Source organism: Armigeres subalbatus, chromosome 2, assembly GCF_024139115.2.
Source record: "Armigeres subalbatus isolate Guangzhou_Male chromosome 2, GZ_Asu_2, whole genome shotgun sequence".
NCBI lineage: Eukaryota > Metazoa > Arthropoda > Insecta > Diptera > Culicidae > Armigeres > Armigeres subalbatus.
The window spans coordinates 344,382,744-344,393,387 of NC_085140.1; the positions used below are offsets into that span (position 1 = coordinate 344,382,744).

The following is a 10,644-nucleotide window of genomic DNA, read 5'->3' on the forward strand; positions in this document are numbered from 1 at the left end:
GTTTGATCTCACTTCACATATCCCGCGTTGATCCAGAAACCAGCAGCATGAAAGTTCGTAATATATCAAGCTTCTTTCTGGGATGTTTGATTATGCAGGTGAGTGCATCAGTCCCGTAAAATTTATTTCCGAACATTGTATTTTGCGGAACTTCCTGCTATATATTTTCCGATGCTATAGGTGGTTAATGCAGAAGCATGTATAAGCTTTGAAGAGCATGTAAGTAGGAGGTGCTAAGTATACAAAACATTGTGCCGCTCACATCAGTCATAATCCCTAGAAAGATGAAATTGTAAAATGTTGCAAGTATGAAGCACCCTTTCCGAAAGATGCCGTTGAAGGTTGTGTCGAGGACGCGAAAGGGAAATCCGGAGGCGACAAACATGAATTTTACTCGGTAGATTCCCAGTGCAGTATCACAATTATCGTGTTTTGAGCTAAAGATTTTTGTTCTGGCAGTGCTTGATGGAATGTTATCTCGCTAAAATCGGCGCAGTCAACGGCAAATCAATCGATGAGGGTAGAATGGCCGAGCTGTTGCAACCACTGGACGAGACGGCAAGGAATATTCTGCTCGGAGCGTACAAGGAGTGCGCTGCGTCAACTGCTGGAACGAAACGGGCTCAATGTGATTCGTTCGCGCTCGAACTCGAAGGCTGTGTTCTGGAAAAATTGGATCAGCAGTGTCCGGATGAATACTACAATCCAAGTATAATGAGTTAGAAGAATTTGTGTCTAGTTGTTTTCAATTTAATTTGTTTTGTTTAAGGCGAAATTTGCGATAAACTCAAGGCTGGTGCTGAGATTTGCCGTTGATGTTTGAGAATTGTATAAAATAATATTTATGGTGATGCTATGTGAAATAAACAACCCCTCCCCTTTTGAGAGTTTGCATTCTATACATTGATTTATTATTAAGAAATCTATACAAAATACGAATAATACCTCTCTTCCGGCATACGCACTAAATGATTGGCCTGATATAATCTCAGGTATTTTATCAGCTTGCCGATGACTGCAATTTTGTACATTTAGCTCAAGATTCATGCGTCTGCACCATTCATCATTTCCCACCACGCCGTCACGTGTTGAACGCAGTAATTTCCGGTCAAACACTCCCCGAAATCGATAGTCTGCATCTTTTGGGCCGATGCCTACATAGCGGACTGAACGAATCAACGATGTGTGCATTGCTAGTTTTGTCCGTGCCTGTAAGATGCAAAACTTTAGCCGGCTACGTAAGCCGTAGGAAGTACAACACGCTTTTTCACCTCACCTAACATAATTATCACATGTAACAAGTGTTCCATCCATTTCCACTTCGCGATCAACCTCGTTTGGACTGCCCCGATTTCTGCCAGCCACCATATACTTAGTTTTGACAGAGTTTATGATCTCTGATCAGCCTTCTCCTTTCAGTCTTTAAAATGTATGAAAGCCTCTTCAACTGCTCTGCGATCGACACCAATAATGTCGATTTTATCCGTAAAACCAAGAAGCATGAAATACTTGTTGATGATGGTTCTGTTTCTTTGCACACCAGATCCTCGAATTGCACCTTCCAGAGCTATGTTGAATAGCAGATCAGAGAGCGCATCGCCTTGCTTCAATCCATCTAACATCACGAACAATTCGGATGTCTCACAAGATATTCTGACGCTCGATTTAGACCCATCCATCGTCGCACGAATCAGCCTAATAAGCTTCTCCCTGAAAGCCATGTTCCAGCATTATATGTCACAGGTCATTCCATTTCACTGAGTCGTACGCTACCTTATAGTCCACAAACAGATGATGAGTCCTGTAGAGAATAAGACAATAAATTCAATATTATTATGAAATTTGGGGGCAGCAGGGACTATGTCCAAGGGCTTGACGATCCCTCCCCAGGCCATCTGCGAGTTGTGGCGCCTGCCTAGGATGTGGTGGGGTTTGACAGTGGGCCCTGTTAAACCTTTATAAAATAGGACATAAACGGGAATCTTCTAACCAGAGATGCATCCTGAACAGAACATGAGCCAAGAGCGTGCCTTGGTGTTCTTAGTTTTGAACTCTGAACACAGTTTAGTGTGCACTGGGTTGGTACTCAAGCAAAACGATCATGGAAACTAAGATTCCTTAGATTTAGAACTATGCAAAAATATACGAGCATGCTTTTTTTCTATCCGTTAGATGCCCACGTGTTCCATTACTAGCCGAAAAATGTGTAGCATGCCGTCGCTTGAATTTGTTTTCCTAGGATACAAGTTGCTAAGTTAGGTCAGTGCTCTTGAACAGTGTGCAGAGTTCAGAACGTTTTGAACACGAACACGCGTTCTCGTGTTCAGATGCATCTCTGCTTCTAACAAACAAGCGTGAGATGATCCAAAGGTGGCGGCAGTACTACGAAGAGCACCTGAATGGTGATATGGCAGACAACGGTGGCGGTATGGTAATGAACCTAGGAGCACGCGCGCAGGACATGCGACTTCCGGCTCCGAATCTCCAGGAAACCCAGGAGGAGATCGGCCGGCTGAAAAACAACAAAGCCCCTGGAGTTGACCAACTACCAGGAGAGCTGTTTAAACACGGTGGTGATGCACTGGCTAGAGCGCTGCACTGGGTGATTACCAAGATTTGGGAGGATGAGGTTCTGCCGCAGGAGTGGATGGAAGGTGTCATGTGTCCCATCTACAAAAAGGGCGATAAGCTGGATTGTCGCAACTACCGCGCAATCACATTGCTGAACGCCGCCTACAAGGTACTCTCCCAAATTTCATGCCGCCGAATAACACCAATTGCAAGAGAGTTCGTGGGGCAGTACCAGGCGGGATTTATGGGTGAGCGCTCTACCACAGACCAGGTGTTCGCCATACGTCAGGTATTGCAGAAATGCCGCGAATACAACGTGCCCACACATCATCTATTTATCGACTTCAAAGCCGCATATGATACAATCGATCGGGACCAGCTATGGCAGCTAATGCACGAAAACGGATTTCCGGATGAACTGAAACGGTTGATCAAGGCGACGATGGATCGGGTGATGTGCGTAGTTCGAGTTTCAGGGGCATTCTCGAGTCCCTTCGAAACGCGTAGAGGGTTACGATAAGGTGATGGTCTTTCGTGTCTGCTATTCAACATCGCTTTGGAGGGAGTAGTACAAAAGGCAGGGGTTGACACGAGTGGTACGATTTTCACAAAGTCCGTCCAGTTATTTGGTTTCGCCAACGACATTGATATCATGGCACGTAACTTTGAGAGGATGGAGGAAGCCTACATCAGACTGAAAAGCGAAGCTAAACGGATTGGACTAGTCATCAACACGTCGAAGACGAAGTACATGATAGGAAGAGGCTCAAGAGAGGTCAATGTAAGCCACCCACCACGAGTTTCTATCGGTGGTGACGAAATCGAGGTGGTTGAAGAATTCGTGTACTTGGGCTCACTGGTGACCGCCGATAACGATACCAGCAGAGAAATTCGGAGACGCATAGTGGCTGGAAATCATACGTACTTTGGACTCCGCAAGACGCTCCGATCGAATAGAGTTCGCCGCCGTACCAAACTGACTATCTACAAAACGCTTATAAGACCGGTAGTTGAGGTGCAGATGGCGAACGGTACATGGAGGAGGTGAATGAACCACGAGTTGCATCAGCTGTTGGGAGAACCATCCATCGTTCACACCGCGAAAATCGAAAGACTGCGGTGGGCCGGGCACATAGCCAGAATGTCGGACAGTAATCTGGTGAAAATGGTTTTCGACAACGATCCGACGGGAACAAGAAGGCGAGGTGCATAGCGTGCAGGTGGATCGGTCACAGCGTGCAGGTGGATGGTTGGCGAAATGCAGCCATGGACCGAGCTGAATGGAGAAGACTTTTATTTGCAGCACAGGCCACTCCGGCCTTGGTCTGGTAATAAATAAATAAAAATTAAATCAATCCATTAGTTACAGATTTTATGTGTTGAAAATACATTATAAATATATTTAAATCTGACACTATTTGGTTTTATCGGTTTTTTCATTGCAACAGGCATGTTATTTGCTAATATGTGTCTTCTTATAACGGTATCACCTAGGTCCTAGGCACGGCATACACTGTATACCGTGGGTCCTAGGTAGACGTGTTTAATGAGGGCGGTTGCTTCATCAGTGCTGCCACCTGGAAAAGTTTCGATAAAAAGTAGAATCATGGAAATTTGACATGGCATGATATAGAAAATGTAGCTTGTAGAACGATATAATTTTTTTTAGCCAAACAGTTTTTAACTTGTGGGGTTAGAAATTCCTGAATCTTAAGCATTAACAGCTTATTCGAAAAAAATATAAAAATCAAGATATCATGTCTATTTTAGGGTATGCCATGCGGTAAGATGCGCGGCTACAAAGGAAGACCATGCTGAGGGTGGCTGGGTTCGATTCCCGGTGCCACTAAGCTGCGAGGCGGTAATGTTCCTGTGGGGGATGTAATGCCAATGAAGAAGAGATATCTATTTTGCGTGCTTTTAAAATTCTAACCCCTTAAACCAAGATTTTTTTTGAACAACATCTTAAATTTTTGCTTAATAACAAAAATATGTTTCATTTCCTATACCACAAGGTGTGAAATTTCAATGATTCTTTTTCTCTCGATGACAGCTGGCGGTCTTCTCCTCCCCTATTTAAGGTAAAATGCCCAATAGTGGACCCCCTAGTAGCGGAATTTTGATCTTCCTGTCATAAGGAGTAGAAATTTTCAACATATTAATTCTGCTTTATATCTAATAACAAGTTAATTTGACTGAATTCGCCCTATAGTAGAGCCTCTGGGGGTCCATAATAGGAAATTGCTTCCCTATAGTGTCGACTATTTGATTTTTATGTTCCGTTTCGGGATGTTCTTCTTCCCTATTATGGACCCCCCAAAATATTCTTATAATGGACATTCTCGTGTTTATTTTTCATAGAATTGTAAAAAATCATCTAATTTTACTTTCCATAGCATTTCTAATGCATGTAATCAAATCATAGGACTGTAAGGTAGGTTTTCCTTATGGAATTTCATAGCAAAATGTTTAAATTGTGCTGTAAAAATGCAAAAATGGCTAGAGGGTCCACTTTTGGTTGGGGGTCCAGTATAATTCAAAACTAAATAAGGAGCAAGATTTATCAAGAGACTCCTAGTTTGATGGACTCATCGTTTGGTTTGGAAACCACTAAGAAGGATTTGGTGCATCAAGGACCAGAAATTACGACATTCTTAAGTTCTGTTCTCGAAATTTATCAAGGGCAAGCGATAAGTAGAGTTAACATCAGGGTCGTTGTTAATCGTCCGTATCGAAAACTGATTTGATATTCTTGTCGTTGTATATCAAAGCGGTTTTCAGGAAGAACGATTAAGACGATTGGGACACCGCACACACCTGCTAAAAAAATAGGGAGATTATTTTGTGAGGGAGGGGGTGGTTTATCGTTCAGCCAGTCACTCTCAGCTTTTAGAAGCTTGGTCGGGACTTCGTCCTTCCCACTGACCTCAACATTCTACAGCTCTCGAGCAGCCATGCTCACTTCGTCGTTGGCGGTGCCGCTGACAGCTTGTTCATCATCCTCTATCCTGATTCTGTTTGTGCCTTCTCTGTCCAACGTCCATTCAACAATGACTTATAGTGCTAGCAGTCACCCATGCTTGGTCGGTCAACATGTTTTTGGATCGGATCATTGATCAGTGGGAGCCTATAAGTGAAAGGATAATCGTTGCCAGATTTAGAACATGGGTCCGAAACCTTTCTATAATCCAACAAGAACTTCTACAGCCAACTCAGAGCCGTCGTAGATAGAATTGCGAAGGGTGATATCACGATCTGTATGGGCGACTTCAATGCGAAGATCAGATCCGACAACTCGAACCATGAGCGCATTATGGGACGCCATGATCTCGGAGAAATAAGCGAAAACGGAGAGCTGTTCGCAGAATTCTGTGGTAATAATGGCATGGTGATCGGGGGATCGCTCTTCCCTCATCGACCGGTTCACAAGGTCACGTGGGTCTCCCGTGACGGCTTTACAGAAATCAAATCGACCACATCTGCATCAGCCAAAAATGGAAACGGAGCCTTCTTGATGTTCATTCATTCATTCATTTATTTAGTTAACATCTAAACAGATAACACTGAATCAACAATTTGACGCCACAATGCACGGTTCGAGGCCGCATCTCTCCATCCTCGGATACGCCCCACGCTCGCCAAGTCGTTCTGCACCTGGTCTGCCCATCTCGCTCGCTGCGCTCCACGCCGTCTTGTACCTGCCGGATCGGAAGCGAACACCATCTTTGCAGGGTTGCTGTCCGGCATTCTTGCAACATGTCCTGCCCATCGTACCCTTCCGGCTTTAGCTACCTTCTGGATACTGGGTTCGCCGTAGAGTTGGGCGAGCTCATGGTTCATTCTTCGCCGCCACACACCGTCTTCTTGCACACCGCCAAAGATGGTCCTAAGCACCCGTCTCTCGAATACTCCGAGTGCTTGCAAGTCCTCCTCGAGCATTGTCCATGTTTCATGTCCGTAGAGGACTACCGGTCTTATTAACGTCATGTACATGACACATTTGGTGCGGTGGCGAATCTTTTTTGACCGCAGTTTCTTCTGGAGCCCGTAGTAGGCCCGACTTCCACAGATGATGCGCCTTCGTATTTCACGACTAACGTTGTTGTCAGCCGTTAGCAAGGATCCGAGGTAAACGAATTCCTCGACCACTTCGAAGGTATCCCCGTCTATCGTAACACTGCTTCCCAGGCGGGCCCTGTCACGCTCGGTTCCGCCCACAAGCATGTACTTTGTCTTTGACGCATTCACCACCAGTCCTACTCTTGATGTACGGAACGGAATAAACGTAGTGCCGATATCGCGTCTGATCATCAGCTTCTCATCTGCGAAATACGCCTGCGCATTGCGCGGATTCGTCGGCAGGAGGAAAGAGTTGGACGACGGTTCAGCACACGCCGACTGGATGATGCCACGGTGAAACGATCCTTCGTTAACCCCATCCGGGTCAAAGCTGATGTGAGGCAAGGATGTATTCTATCACCGTTACTGTTCCTCATCGTAATCGACGAGATTCTGGTAGGTGCGATTGACCGTGAACCAAACCGCGGGCTGCTATGGCAGCCTATAACCATGGAGCACCTAAACGACTTCGAATTGGCTGATGACGTTGCACTCCTCGCTCAATGGCGCTCTGATATGCAGAGTAAGCTCAACGACCTTGCCGAGCGCTCCTCTTCGGCAGGTTTAGTCATCAACGTCAACAAAACCAAATCGTTGGATGTAAACACGGAAACCCCATCCAGTTTCACAATAACCGGGCAATCAGTGGAGAATGTTGAAAGCTTCCTATATCTTGGTAGCCAAATGGCGTCAAAAGGCGGTATCAAGATCGACATAGGCGCACGGATCAAGAAAGCAAGGGCTGCCTTTGCGAGTTTAAGAAATATCTGGAAAACAGGCAGATAATTGAACGCACCAAAATACAATATTTCAATTCTAACGTGAAATCTGTGCTGCTATAAGTCAGCGAAACATGATGTGTATCAATGGAGAACACTCAACGGCCTGGTGGCCTTACAACTGGACCTCAAACAACGAGCTCCATCGTCATTGTCACCACAGGCCGATAGCAACAGAAATTCGGGATCGGAAGTGGGGCTGGTTCGGCCACACTCTACGTAGGGGCGGAAACGAAATCTGTAAACAAGCATTAGACTGGAACCCAGCGGGACATCGCTGCAGAGGCAGACCCAGAGGCTCATGGCGTCGAAGTTTCAATAAAGAAATAAAAGAAGTCGACCGAAATTTAACCTGGCAACAGGTTAAAGCGATAGCTGGACAACGCTCAGGATAGAGATCTTTCAAGTCGGCCCTTTGCACCACCGGGAGATGTACAGGACCCATAAGTAAGTAAACCATCATTGATCATAACTGGCGCCGGTGCGCTTCTATTGCGCATGCTGTTGATCGTTTTTGTAAAACTTTCGCGCGTTGTTTTTGACAATAAAGCTTCTCTTTGCCTCCGGAGTACTTATTCGTCGAACCTCCGTTTCTTAGGGCGAAGCCAGAGTAAACGCGACGTGCGATGCGACGCGACGCGACAGTGCAATTTGACAGCCTGTTGATAATGATTGTTATTCTTTTACGTGAGTCGCGTCGCGTCGCATCGCACGTCGCGTCTACTCTGGCGGGCACCTTATGCTGGTGGAGTTTTTTCTCAGATGCCCTTGGGGGTCGTACACTGCCGTTATACGCATAACTGTCCAATATATATAGGGAATCCCACCAAACATGGGACAAATGTGCGTATGACGGCAGTACACTAATTACGTAAGAATATTTTCAGGGTTTGTCGAACCCCCCTCCTCCCATGTAAGATTTTTCCCATACGAATATTTTTTTTGTTTATATGGAGAGTAAGAAAATGTCAGAACCAACCCCCCCACATAAATGCTTACGTTATTAGAGTGCGACCCCTTAGTTTTTTTTGTATAATATTCTCTTGTCTTGTCTTAGCACATTCACAGCCAGTATTTTTTTTTATAATGTTCTCTATTTCGGAAACTCAAATTCGTCAAATCTCAAAAGTAGCCAAGCCTGTAAACGGTCATGTGGGGGTAGACGCATCACCGTTTTGGCCACCGTTGTAAAGTGCACTTCCACGCTTCATGAAAGTCCTTTTAGGTGAGGATATAGTTTAACATTTTGTCCATATTTAGAGTTTAACTGCTGATACCGTTCTGGCCGGTTGAATTCGGAAATGTTTTGCACTATCTACTCCCAAAATTCTAATGATACTTCTTTGGAGTTCGCAGACAGCAGACTCGCATCTTTAAGGGAAACAACGCCGTCTGGAAGAAGCCAAGTGCGGGGACATCGATCAGCTGTGCTGTTCTCAAGAAACATGCATGTTCTATCAGAAACTCAACGCATCCCGCAAAGGCTTGCCATAAGCCGAGATCTGCTAGAAAAGGATAGGAACATCTTGATGGACATAGTTTAACAAACGATGGGAACACAACGATGGGATTCAACAAGGGAAGTCCAGAACGCCGTGCAACAGCTCCAAAATAATAAAGCTACTGATAAAAAATATGTCAGAGTTGAAGTCATCAAGATGGACCCTAGCTCTTGCGGGTTATTTATTATTTGTCTTCACAGACTGAGCTACTAAATAAGTGGAAACGAGGTATCATCTAGGCTTCAGCTAAAAAAGTTAGTTATAGTTAGTTAATGTTCGGCTAAAAGACATGTTTGAAGAAATGGAATTGGAATGCAATTATGCTTCCGTCGCGTCACCCTTTCATCGATTCTGAGCCGGCATTTGATAATATAGACGTGCAGTTTTTTCTTCTCAAGAACACCACAGTCGTTTTTGTTTAATTAAAGATGCGGATTCTATATAGCTCGAGCAAACGCATGTTTAGCTGTTTTATCTTGAAAACATTTTATTTAATTGCAGTAATGAGATCTGCCATTTCAATCCAGTAACAAAACTGCTTATTAAAAGTGTTAGAGGAAGAGAACCATTTATATAAATCATCGCTTCTCGCAGCTACCGACGTCATTGAACGAACAACGGAAAATACAGCTGAACCACACGAAATGTTACCTACAACTATTCTCTTGGGAGTTGTTCTAATTTACAGAAGTGTTATTCTCGTCACAAGTCAGGATTGTATCGATCGATCTCTTTCCGCCAGAATGGAAGACTGCTGTCTGATGCCTAAGCCGTTTCCACGGAACGTTCTGTTCGCTTGTAGTCGCAAAATAAGGCAGCTTTCATCAGCTTCTCCAGCCGTTTTGCATTGGGTACATTTGTTTTATTTTTACATAGACATAATATTCTAATAATGAAAATAAAAAATGTTTCTAGTGTAAAATGGAATGCTACTACAAGGAGTTGGGAATTTTGGCTGACGATAACATACTCAACATGGATCGCATAAGGCAATTTCTGGAAAAAATGGATGAACGTGTGCAAACGACATACGAAACTGCTTATAGGACCTGCGAAGAATCGCTTTTGAAAAAAAAGGATAACGTCCTTAAAGCAATGTGTGGCTCATATCCTGCTCTTATGGAGGATTGTGTGAAAAAAATCGTAGACGAACGTTGCAAGGATGATAGTGTGAAGGATTACTTCTTCGAAAGTACTATTTCAACGATATTTGAGTAGTAACGATTGTTAATATGTTCTTGTCTCGTATTTCAGGTGTACTTTGCAATCAAGTTAGAGCGGGACAAACACTTTGCCCTACTTAATGATTGTGTATTTGGATAATCAATTCAGAGAGCGCTCCACAATACAAGAAACTTTAACAATTGTATTCGTGTGCATCTAAAAGGTGTCCACATAAAATTCCTCGACTAACTTAAAACTTCTAGTATGTTTAATAAAATTCCCTACGAGGGTGTTCTTAGACTTTATTTAATTTCTCTTAAGACTCTTCATAAAGTTTTGAACAAACACGTTAGAGTTAACATGACTTGCATATTGGGCATTGGCATTATTTTTTTTTCAATTTTTGATCCGCTTCAACTATTTAAGAAGTAATACATACATTCATCTCATTAATCATAGTATTTAAGAATGTTCATGAGGAATTCATATAGAAAATCGAAAAAAAAAAC

General features: G+C 43.8%; 2 protein-coding genes across 2 annotated transcripts; both read left to right on the plus strand.

The window, feature by feature from the left end:
• On the plus strand, window positions 1-898 carry LOC134217022 (uncharacterized). Its single transcript, XM_062695776.1, has 5 exons — window positions 1-98; window positions 181-219; window positions 281-397; window positions 460-709; window positions 770-898. Exons 1-5 carry the CDS (start codon window positions 48-50, stop codon window positions 814-816), a joined length of 504 nt encoding a protein of 167 aa, XP_062551760.1. The 5' UTR covers window positions 1-47; the 3' UTR covers window positions 817-898.
• Window positions 899-9,574: 8,676 nt separating this feature from the next.
• Window positions 9,575-10,435, plus strand: LOC134217023 (uncharacterized). Its single transcript, XM_062695777.1, has 3 exons — window positions 9,575-9,822; window positions 9,887-10,163; window positions 10,226-10,435. The coding sequence occupies exons 1-3, from the start codon at window positions 9,616-9,618 to the stop codon at window positions 10,273-10,275; spliced, it is 534 nt and encodes a 177-aa protein (XP_062551761.1). The 5' UTR covers window positions 9,575-9,615; the 3' UTR covers window positions 10,276-10,435.
• Window positions 10,436-10,644: the final 209 nt, after the last annotated feature.

What these genes read in the sequence shown, in the direction of transcription:
- LOC134217022 (XM_062695776.1), top strand. Translation starts at nt 48, where the DNA reads ATGAAAGTTCGTAATATATCAAGCTTCTTTCTGGGATGTTTGATTATG. An exon ending in GTATAAGCTTTGAAGAGCAT is followed by an intron (nt 220 to 280) that starts GTAAGTAGGAGG and finishes CATAATCCCTAG; the next exon opens with AAAGATGAAATTGTAAAATG. An exon ending in GGATGAATACTACAATCCAA is followed by an intron (nt 710 to 769) that starts GTATAATGAGTT and finishes GTTTTGTTTAAG; the next exon opens with GCGAAATTTGCGATAAACTC.
- LOC134217023 (XM_062695777.1), top strand. Translation starts at nt 9,616, where the DNA reads ATGTTACCTACAACTATTCTCTTGGGAGTTGTTCTAATTTACAGAAGT. An exon ending in CTCCAGCCGTTTTGCATTGG is followed by an intron (nt 9,823 to 9,886) that starts GTACATTTGTTT and finishes AAATGTTTCTAG; the next exon opens with TGTAAAATGGAATGCTACTA. An exon ending in GAAGGATTACTTCTTCGAAA is followed by an intron (nt 10,164 to 10,225) that starts GTACTATTTCAA and finishes CTCGTATTTCAG; the next exon opens with GTGTACTTTGCAATCAAGTT.